Source organism: Phocoena sinus, chromosome 1 (genome assembly GCF_008692025.1).
Source record: "Phocoena sinus isolate mPhoSin1 chromosome 1, mPhoSin1.pri, whole genome shotgun sequence".
NCBI classification, from domain to species: domain Eukaryota; kingdom Metazoa; phylum Chordata; class Mammalia; order Artiodactyla; family Phocoenidae; genus Phocoena; species Phocoena sinus.
This window is the reverse complement of record NC_045763.1, coordinates 113,895,543-113,905,392: the sequence shown is the minus strand read 5'-3', so window position 1 is coordinate 113,905,392 and position 9,850 is coordinate 113,895,543. Positions and strand designations below refer to the sequence as shown.

The window sequence follows — 9,850 nt, the reverse complement described above, 5'->3', positions numbered from 1 at the left end:
CATGTGTCCCTTCTTAAAACCTTTTAATCCTTCCCATCACCTCAGTCTGATAAGTACAATTTAATGGACTAAGTCTTCCCATCTCTCCCATATCTCCTCAGGCTCCTACCATATCAGTCTCACCAAGCAAAGATATCAAGTCTCAGGCTAGAGAGGCACTTCCTGCAAGTCAGGCACCAATTGGGGACTACATCATTCCTAAGGGAATAGAAAGAACTAGACCTGGGCTAGGAAGGAAGCATCTCCCTTGGGCTCCCCATAATATGGCCTCCCTCCCCTCCCCCCTAGCCTATGTCCTGAAACCGACAGTGACAGACACGTTCAACTCCCACTCTTTATTGGGACAAAGGAAGAAGAAGGCAGACCGACACCACAGGCCCACCCGCCAGGGGTGTCCAGACTTCAGCACCTAGTACAGCATGAGTATATCATAAATACAGGCAACATGGGATGGGTGAAGTGGGAAAAGTTTCCATACACAGGAAGAAGCCTAGAGGCCCTTCTAGTCTTGGAAACTGAGGCATATACTGCACTGGCACAGTCTACTTACAGATGATAAAGATAGAGGGGGGCGAGATTTCCATTTTGCAGATAGGGAGCTATTCCCTACTGTGGATTGGAAAGAGGAAAGAGATTGCATGGAGGGAAATGCCTTTTTATACATCTGGAAGAAGAGCAGATTTCACCTTATAGATGGGTATGGGAGGGAAGGAGGAAAGTTTATTTTACATGTTAGCAGAAATGGATGTGGGAGGAAAGTGTCATTTTGCAGACAGGGAAAGTACTTTGGGGATGATCAGTTTACACGGGGGAGAGTTCACAGGCCATTCCATTCCCAGGTGACAGGAGGGAGAGAGGTGCAGGAAAGGAAAAGGTCCTAGGCCTAGAGAACAAGAGAGGTGTACCCCACAGGCACCAGCCCCTCCACTCCATCCTTCCCACAGCGGAGCCAGTCCTCATCCACAGTGGCGATGACATGCAGCACTTCCCCATGCCGGAAGCTCAGCTGGTCAGGTCCTGCAGCATTGTGGTCACAGAGAGCTCGGACTGCCCTATAAGGAGCCAGAGGGAGATGCTGGGATGAAGTGAGGCAGGGGTGCCCAGCTGTCCCCAGCCTCACCTTCCCACTGTATGGTATGTCCCTGTTGGTTCAGCTCAGTAAACATCAGTTGGGCTCTGGAAGAGACATGGGGACCATCTATCAACATGTTGATTCTATTTGGGCCCCCAGCCCTCTCCTGAGCTCCAAACCCACTCTTTAGCTGCTTATTTGATGCAATTTGCACTTCTCTGGTGCTTCAAATTCAACATATGCAAACTAAATGACTCATCTTAACCCTCCAAACCAGTCCCCTTGTGTCCCCTATAGTGGTAAATGGCATCACCTTCCACCCAGTTGCTCCTGGCAAAAACCAGGCTGTCTCAGTCTTTACATCCAATCGATCACCAAAACCTGTTTGATGTTTGTATCTCCCACCACTTAATTTATCTTTCTCTTCAACCCCACTGCCATTGTCCTCATTTAGGCCTCTATACTCTTTCTCTGGACCACTGGCATATGATCTAACTGGTGTGCCTGAATCTTGACAACGGTCTCCAGCTCCATTCTCCGAACAGCAGTCAGAGAGCTGTTTAAGTCTAAAACTTAAAACTAGCAAGCCTGTTGTCACCACACTTAAGACCCTTCAATGGCTCCCACTGCCTTGGAGTGATGTCCAGATTTCTTAGCTGGCCTACTGAAGCCATCAACCTCCCTAACACCACTGCCAGCATCCTCCACTCCAGCCACAACTAATCATGTACTCATAGTTCCTCACTTACCACACCTGGGCTTCTCCACCTTTGCATCCTGTTCCTTCAGATGCACACCCCACACCATCACTAGGCCTTCTCTGAGTCCCCAGACCTGGGGAAGAAGCCCCGTCTCTATGGCTCCAAAGGACTCAGTCTTCCTTTCCTAGAGTCTTTCCCACACAGAATTGTAAATGCTCGTTTATTCACTGGTATCCCCACTGGAATACAAGCTCCTTGTAGGCAGGGACTCCAACAGGTTTTCCTTTGCATTCCCTCCCCCAGCATAATGCTAAGCACATAGTAAGTACTTGATAAGTAATTGAATGGAAAATCAAGAAGCCTAATTCAATGGATTGAGAGAACTGAAGCCAGACCCTAAAGTCAACGCAGCCCCTCATACCAAATTAGAAGACCCCACTAAAGAGAAGAACAGTGCCCCAGTGGACACACGTGTGCATTCGTATACACATAACAGTAATAAAAGTCACCACTAACTGGGCACCTTCTGTGTGCCAAATACTTTTATATTGAATAAAATCACGTTTAGTCTTCATGACAACCATAACAAAAGTATAAATTATCCTCTTTTTACAGAGAAAGAAACTAAGGTTCAGAGAAATTAGTGTCACACCAATAATAAATAGCAAAGATGCAACGCAAACCAAGCACTGACTTTACAGCCCAAGGCCATTTACACCGCCTCCCATCCACTCTGTGAAGACAGAAAAACACATAGGTATAACACGCACACCACTTTCTCCCCGACCCTCCTTACCTGTGGGTCTGCGCTGTGCTGGGTGCTGAGACCTCAAGTTCCTTAGGAGAAGAGGGAGTCTCGGGAGGTGCCCCCCGCTTCACCAGAGCCAACACACTCACTGTCGGGGGCAGCCAGCTGGATGGTCTCCTGGAGGAAAGGATGCAGGGTCACAGAGGTCAACCCACCTCCATAAAAAGAACCCAAGTACCCAGGACTTTGGAGGGAGGAAGAGGCTGAGGGACGCAACTGTGGTTCAAAAGAGGTCAGGATTGGTCACTGCTGACGGCAGAGTGGCAGTTGTGGGACAGTTACCTTTAGGGTGACTAGGGAGGTGACAACGAACGTCTACAACACCAAAAACTACAAAGGGACCTATGGAACCAGCAGGCTTAGATCCAGAGGGTCACTAGAGAGTACCTGAAGCCATTAAAGAGCTACCAATGGTCAAAACCTAGAGCAGGAGTTGGCGAACTTTTTCTTTTTTTCTAAAGGGCCAGAAAGTATTCTTGGCTTTGAGGGCCAAGAGGCAAAATGGACAATATTACGCAGGTATTTACATAACTGTTAAAACTTAATGACTTAAGAATATAACCATTTTTACTTAGGGGCTGTAGAAAAGCCAGACTGTCAACCTCTGACCTAAAGGATCCCCTACTGAGTTTCAAATTGGGGTGACTAAGGGAATTCCCTGGTCCAGTGGTTAGGACTCGGCGCTTTCACTGCTGGGGCCCAGGTTCTCAATCCCTGGTCCAAGAACTAAGATCCCACAACCTGCGTGGCGCGGCCAAAAAAAAACAAAACAAATTGGGGTGACTGAGGGCTCTGAGGGGAGGTCAGAGGTCATGGAGAGGACCAGGGACCCCATTACCTGGACTTTGGGGCTCCACTCTCAGTTTCTGTGAGGCCCCCAGGCACTCCAAACAGTCTCCCCAGCCATACGCCTCTGCCTGGTGCAGCTTCCTCTGCGGGCAGGGACCTCTCCTGTGCGACCTCAGTTGCAGTCCTGTGATGCCTCGATCCCCATCGGGGAAGAGGGAAGCCCTCGGTGCCGCCAGAGGCGTAGACCCGGGAAGCCTGGGTCAGCTGCTCCCACCAGCTGCCTGGGGTAGGAGGGCTTGAGGGGGCCGAAGGGCCTGGAGGGGTCTCCCCAGAAGCCCCCCAAAGGCTCTGGGCCAGCCGACCCCCCCAGTGCAGCATGGCTTGCACAGTCTGCTGCAGGGCTGGAGGCGAGCCTGGGGGGTCAGGGGCCTGAGGCAGGCCCAGGGGCAGGTGGTGGTGGTGCTCAAAAAGCAGGTCCAGGTGGAAGGTGAGCACCGACAACGGCTGCAGCAGGAGCAGCAGCTCCGTGGACAAGGAGGGGCAGCCGCCCCGGGCCAGGGAGAAGAAGCCGGTGGGCAGGTACAGGAGGGACAGCAGGCCTGGGAAAGAGCAGGCTAACATCAGCCCCTGCTCTGGGCCTAGTCCAGAGCATCAGCCCACCAATCGCGAACATCCTCCCAGGCCTCTTGCTATGCTGGGCACTGGGGCAGAGAGAGGGGGACACGGAGGGGTGCAGAGCTGCCACATCCCCGCCTGTGTGGAACCACGGCCTAGAGAGGGAGACACACGTAGAACGTGTGGTGACGAATCTATAACAAAAAGGAGGACTTGAGGGCCATGGGAGCAAAATGGGCGAGCAGGGTGGGGAATGGGGGCGAGTTAGCCTAGTTTGAGGTGGGGGTGGAGCCTCGCTGAAGAAGGACCCAAAGGATGAATGAAAGTTAATGAGGGGGCAGGAGGGGCAGGAAGCCCTATTCTAGGTGGAGGGACCATAAAAATAGGGCCCTGGGGCAGGAAGAACAGGAAAGGAAGACTGTCACAGGACCAGGGAAAGCCCCAGACCTGAAGGCAGCAAGCAGAAGAAGGCAGAGACCAGATAACCAAGACTTTGGAGGTTACAGTGAGGATTTGGGTCGTTCCTCCTATGGACAATAAGACTCCTTGAAAGAGTTTTAAGCAAGAGAGTAGTAAGATCTGGCACCGGGGGAACCAACAGAAGAGATCCCTTCCCCCACCGGCCCCAGCCTAGCACCCCCATCCTCTCCCATCTGAGCCTCTGACCTGCATCTTCCTGGAGACTGGAAAACCACAGCTCCAACTGCTTAGTGCTGGGGGAGAGAGGAGGGAACAGAAGTTCAAGGAGGTGGAGGACTCCAGCCCCCTGTGGGTGGAGGATGGGAGATGAGACTGGAAGAGGGAAGACCTTCTCTGGGGACATGGGGCACCCACCATGTGTCCCACCCATGACACTCCTGCCATCTCCAGACCATGGGAGGGATGCCAGAAAGAAGGCCACTCACTTGAGGAGGCCCAGGATGAAGGCATGGAAGCGGCTACGGCTGCTTCTTAGCAGGGCCAGACGGCTGACCTGGCCATATAGGGTTCCGAGGGAACGGGCGCTGGAGCCTGAGGACACAGGGCGCAGTCAGCCAGGCCCAGGCCCTGCCCCAGTCCCTGCCCCCGCCCGCCCAGCCCCACACTCTCCCCGCTTCACCTGGCTTCACAGACGCCTCCACCACGCTCCAGGGGCTGCTCCGGCGCTGCCCAGTGATGAGGTCTTTCCGGAAAGGCTTCAGCCCGTCGGCCACCAGGGCATGGAGGGCCGGACAAAGGGTGGTCAGCACGAGGTGCCCCACATCTGGGCTCAGACGGCTATCCCCCAACTGGGCCTGGAGGCAGTGCAATGGGCATGGGTCCAGAGATACCTCCAGCCTTCTCCCCGCCAACTGCTCCTGCACCTCAGAGCTCCATTCACCTCCTCAACCCCAACGCCCTTCCCACAGGCACCTTCACCTTCTGCACTAAGTTCCGGGCGGCCCCAAAGTGCGAGATGATTTTATCCACTGAAGCGCTGACAGCTATCAGGAGACCTGGGTGGGGGCCAGGGAAGGGAAGAAGCGTCAAAGCCCCCTGTCTCTCCCTAGGCAAACCCCAAGGGACTTGGAGAGCCTGGTTTACACAATTTGACCCTGAGAGAGGAGGGCCTAAGCGAGGGGAAGTTGATTCCCAAACCAAGGGTCGGAAGTCAGGGTGTCCTACCTTTTTTCTGCTCCTGCAGCTGGCCAGTCCCACTCTGGGCTTCTGCCATCCACAGTCGCTGGTCCCCGGGGACGCCGGTGAACGACCAGGAACTACGGACTGGGGTAAGGGAAGAAGAACGCAGTGACACTTACCAGGGGTTACCCCAAGGACTCCAGGCTTCCACACGGGTCATCTCCCGCGCGTCTGCTGCATCCCTGCCCTTCAAGTCTTGGGAAAGGGAGCACAGGTCTGGGTGGAGCATAGGACAGCTCGACCCGGGCTCCCAGAGTGAAATCCTGCACATATCTCAGCACTGCCATCCTGCTCCCCACTTCCCGGTTCCTATTTCCCTTCCTCACGGCCCAGCAACTCGATCCCGGAAGTCCCGACGTGGGGCAGCCGCGCTCACCTCCCGCCTGCCAGGCAGAGGCCTGTAAGGCGGGAGATGACAGGGCGAGGGAAGGGAGGGGCAGCCTTGTGCCCGCCGCCCCGGGGCCCTTGTCAGGTCTGCAGGGACCCAAGGAGCACGTGGGGAGCCTGGACCAATGGAAAGACAGACAGACGGGAAAGGGAGGAGAGACACGGGGAGAGGAGACCCAAGGATTGGGAGGCTGGAAGGCGCCGGAAAGGGGAAACCGGGGTCCTGCGCCAGCATCTCGGAGGAGGGCGCCCGCTGCAGCCCACGTGGGCCTGACCCCATGGAGGAGTGACCAGAACCCCCTCAGCCAATGAGCTCAGCGAACTTCACCCTCTACCCTTCCCGAGCAAGGTGGGGATCAGGCTCGAACTGCACTGGCCGGAGAATTCCACACAGGGTGTGACCCAAGGTCCTTACCAATGGACTTGCTGGGACTCCCTTAAACGCATGAAAGCCTGCTAAGCCCGTATCCACTATGCCTGGGCCTCGAGGGAGAGTGGCCGGGCCACGAAGCGGAAAAAGCAGCAACCTTTGCCCAGTACAGGGAGCCAGCAGGGCCAGACTCCCCAGTACCAATGAATTTAGAATCCGCCCAGGTTGAAGGGCAGGACCCAGAATAGGTCTGGGCGAGGATGGGTGGGGCTTTGGAGTGGGCGGGGCAGCCCCGCCTGAGGCGTGGCACGCGGGGCTGGCCCCGGTCCTTCTTACGTAGCCTGGGAGGAGGCGGTGGGCTCCTGGTCCAGCGAGGGGCCTTCGGCGGACGAGGTGGCCGTGGCAGCGGGGGGGCGGGTACCTGGCGGAGTGGGGAAGCCGCGGCGGGGAAGGTGCTACCTCTGGGAAAGAGCGGGGACAGCAGCAGTGCCAGCTCAGGGCTGGCCAGGCAAGGCAGGTCCCCCCTAGCCGGAGGCGAATAGGCCCCCACCGGGGACAGGCGGACAGGCAGCAGCTGCTCCTCTGGGGGACTCGGCGCCCCCAGTAGCCGCAGCCCAGCGCGGGGCCAGCCGGCCAGAGGCGCCAGGAGCAGAGACCCAGCTGTGGCCGCGCCCCCACCCTCCAACAGGGGGCGCCCGTCAGCCGAGAACCGGAAAACCAGAGGCCGGGGGAGCGGGAGGGGACCGGCTGCAGGCAGGATTGGCGGGGCAGGTGCGGAGGGGAAGGAGGCCAGCGGGATGGGCAGCCAGGCAAGGAGGGGCGGGAGAAAGAGGGAGCAAAGAGTTAGTCCCGTAACCCAAGGACCCACCCAGTTTCCCTTTCCCGGAGCGCTCCCTGGTAGAAGGGGACGGGAAGGATGGGTGACACAGAATGGAGGGGAGACAGGGAGTCGGGTTGGAAGCTTTGGAGGTGTGGGCGAGGCCAAAGCCCAGCCCTCCTCTCGCTACCTCCTGTGGCCTCTTACCCTCAACGCCGGCCTGCGGGCCTGGTTCCTCCGGCTCCTTTGCGGCTGGGGCCTCCTCACCAGCAGCTGGGCTCCCCGCCCTGCCCTCTTCGGGCTGCCCCTCTGCTATGGGCTGCAGCCCAGGTCGGTTCTTCTTCCTCCGTGGAGGGACGGGTGGAGGTGGGGGCCGGGGCGGGACCAAGGCCCAGCCAGCTGGGGGGTCTCGGGGCGGGACTGGCGGGGGCGGGGCCCGGCTTCGGGACCTGAGTTCCTTGAAGGTGGTGACTTCCCGGGGAGGCGCCGGGGAGCCACCGAGCGACCCCGTAGGGGGCAGCTCGGTGTCTGGCGAGAAGACGATGAGCCAGTCACTGCGGTCTTTCTTGGCCTGCGGCACGAGGGGCAGCCCTGGGCCCCGCTTGCGCTTCTGGGCCAGCTCGTGGAAGGACGTGATTGTCCGGTGGGGCACCGGCTCCTTGCTGACGTCACTTCTCCATTCTCCATCAGTTTTCCCTGCATCTGTTTTGGAACCCGTATCAGTTATTCCTGTATTGGTCTTCCAACCGGAGTCGAATTTTCCAGGTTCAGTTTTCCAGCTAGAGTTAATATTCCCATTGACTTTCCAATCAGAGTTATTGTTCTCAGTGATTTTCCAGACAGCTTCAGTTTTCTCTTTGTCAATTTTCCAAATGGGGTTGATTTTCCAACTGGGTTCGGTTTTCCCAGCATCGATTTTCCCATCATCAGCCTCTAGGAGGTCAGAGGTAGGGAGGTCCTGCTCCTCAGCCTCATCCTCTTCCTCTAGTCCTGGGGAAGGCAGGTCCTGGCAGGTGGTCAGGGCATTGCAGTTGGAGTCCAGGCCAGGGCCAGGTGGAGAGGAAGCTTCAGAGCAGGAATCAGGGGAGCAACAAAAGCTGTCTGGGGAGCAGGCGCCTGGACCTGCAGAAGCCAGTGGGGAGCCTTGCTCCAGAGGAATGATGCTGGGCTGAGGGTGGACATCCTCATTGCCAGGGAGGTCCCTGGAGTAGACCGAGATGGGGGACTCATCAGGGCTAAGATCTGAGCAGGAGCTGAGAGAGGAGGAGCAACCCGGGTCTGAGGGAGAGGCAGCCCCCTCTTCGTCCTGTGCTGGGTCCTGCCGGTTTTCTAGGCCTGGCCCATGCTCCTGGCAACATCGGCAGGGAACGGCTGGGCTGTTGGAATTGGCGTCCACCAAGGTCCCGCTGCAGGGGCCCCTGCTCTCCTTGCCCCCAGTGTCACCTGGGGGAGGGGATGTGCTCAAGGGCCCCTCCCGAAGCTCCGGACGGCGGGACAAGTGCAGGCCCAGAGAGACATGCTGGAGGTGGATGTGGTTGAGGTTGCAGAGTAAAGCCCTCTGAGGGGACAGCATGGTGCCAGCGGCGACGGGATGGCCTCTAGAGAATGAGGAGGAGCAGGCCTCTCACATCCACCTACCTGGCAACCGCAGATGCAGCCCTAGAAGACAGGGATGGTGAAACCCGGCCAGTGAGGGAGCGGGCCGCGGGAAGGACACGGAGGTGACTGACGGCTGGGGCAGGCCTGGAAAGGCGCCTTGGACAATATTTAAATGAGATGCAAATAGACATCGACTGGCCATTAGTTTCCGCTGCAGTGTTTGCAGGTGGAGTCGAATGTAACCCCCCAGGAATGGGGCGGGGAGGGTCAGAGAATGCGGCTGCGCTCTCGATCTCCTTGGAGGTGCAGGGGCTTGGAAAAGAATGGGGCCCAGAATGGACTCCGGGTCCTCTCTGCTGCAATCTGGCTCTGCTCCCCAGCCTGCCCCTCACTCCCAGGGGAAGGGGTCAAGGGACGCCCCGCCCAGATGCTCTGAAATTGGGTGGTGGGGAGGCTCGTCTGGCTGGTTGATGCAGGAAAGGGGCGGGCGTGGGGGAAAGGACGGAGCAGCCGTCATCATGTCAACTCCGCCTGGCAGTTAGGCCAGCCGGCACAGACCCCGAGCCCCAGCCTCCAGCCACGGTGCACGTTCACCCTGCTCCGAAAACCAGCGCGTCTATCCATTCTCTCCCCATTTGTCTCTATCGTCCAGCTACCACCCCACCCCTTCTCTATTCATTTTTTACCGCTAACCTCTCTTGCCCCACCCCGCGTGCCCCAACCCCGTCCATCCACACCCACAGGACGACGGGCCATCCTCACCAGGGTCCTCCTGCAACCGCTCCAGCGTCTGCTCCTTCGCAGCTCGGGTCCCCGCCCGGCCTTAACAGACTGGAGGGGAGGGGAGCCGGGACAACCGGCGCCAGCGCTGCGCAGCCGCGCCCCTTCACGCATGGGCGTGGCGTGGCTCAGACCCAGCCCCCAGCGCTTGACGTCTCGCTTGTGTCACCCACCCAGGCCCGGCTCAATGGCTTTTGATGCATCCTAAGCTTTCAGTCCCAAGGGGGTCCTGAAGCCAAGGCCCGAGGTCCTC

The 9,850-nt window shown here is 57.9% G+C and overlaps 1 protein-coding gene across 9 annotated transcripts; it reads right to left on the bottom strand.

Moving 5' to 3' along the window:
* Positions 1 to 316: 316 nt before the first annotated feature.
* RUSC1 (RUN and SH3 domain containing 1) lies at positions 317 to 9,806 on the bottom strand. Of its 9 annotated transcripts, none has more exons than XM_032622980.1 (11): positions 9,580 to 9,806; positions 7,426 to 8,877; positions 6,738 to 7,148; positions 5,630 to 5,728; positions 5,378 to 5,460; positions 5,085 to 5,259; positions 4,891 to 4,996; positions 4,652 to 4,698; positions 3,420 to 3,969; positions 2,570 to 2,698; positions 317 to 1,052 (listed from the first exon to the last, which is right to left on the bottom strand). In XM_032622980.1, the coding sequence occupies exons 2-11, from the start codon at positions 8,789 to 8,791 to the stop codon at positions 884 to 886; spliced, it is 3,135 nt and encodes a 1,044-aa protein (XP_032478871.1). In that variant the 5' UTR covers positions 8,792 to 8,877; positions 9,580 to 9,806; the 3' UTR covers positions 317 to 883. The 9 variants fall into 9 exon arrangements, with proteins under 9 accessions (XP_032478871.1, XP_032478880.1, XP_032478889.1 ...); XM_032622989.1 differs by having other exon boundaries at positions 5,384 to 5,460; XM_032622998.1 differs by lacking the exon at positions 6,738 to 7,148.
* Between the last annotated feature and the right edge of the window lie 44 nt (positions 9,807 to 9,850).

Bases quoted from the DNA above. Each gene is read 5' to 3' on its own strand.
- RUSC1 (XM_032622980.1), bottom strand. From the start codon at position 8,791: ATGCTGTCCCCTCAGAGGGCTTTACTCTGCAACCTCAACCACATCCAC. The intron at 5,260-5,377 runs GTGCCTGTGGGA...CACTGCCTCCAG, and splicing joins ACTTAGTGCAGAAGGTGAAG to GCCCAGTTGGGGGATAGCCG. The intron at 3,970-4,651 runs GTCAGAGGCTCA...GCTCTTTCCCAG, and splicing joins CAGTCTCCAGGAAGATGCAG to GCCTGCTGTCCCTCCTGTAC.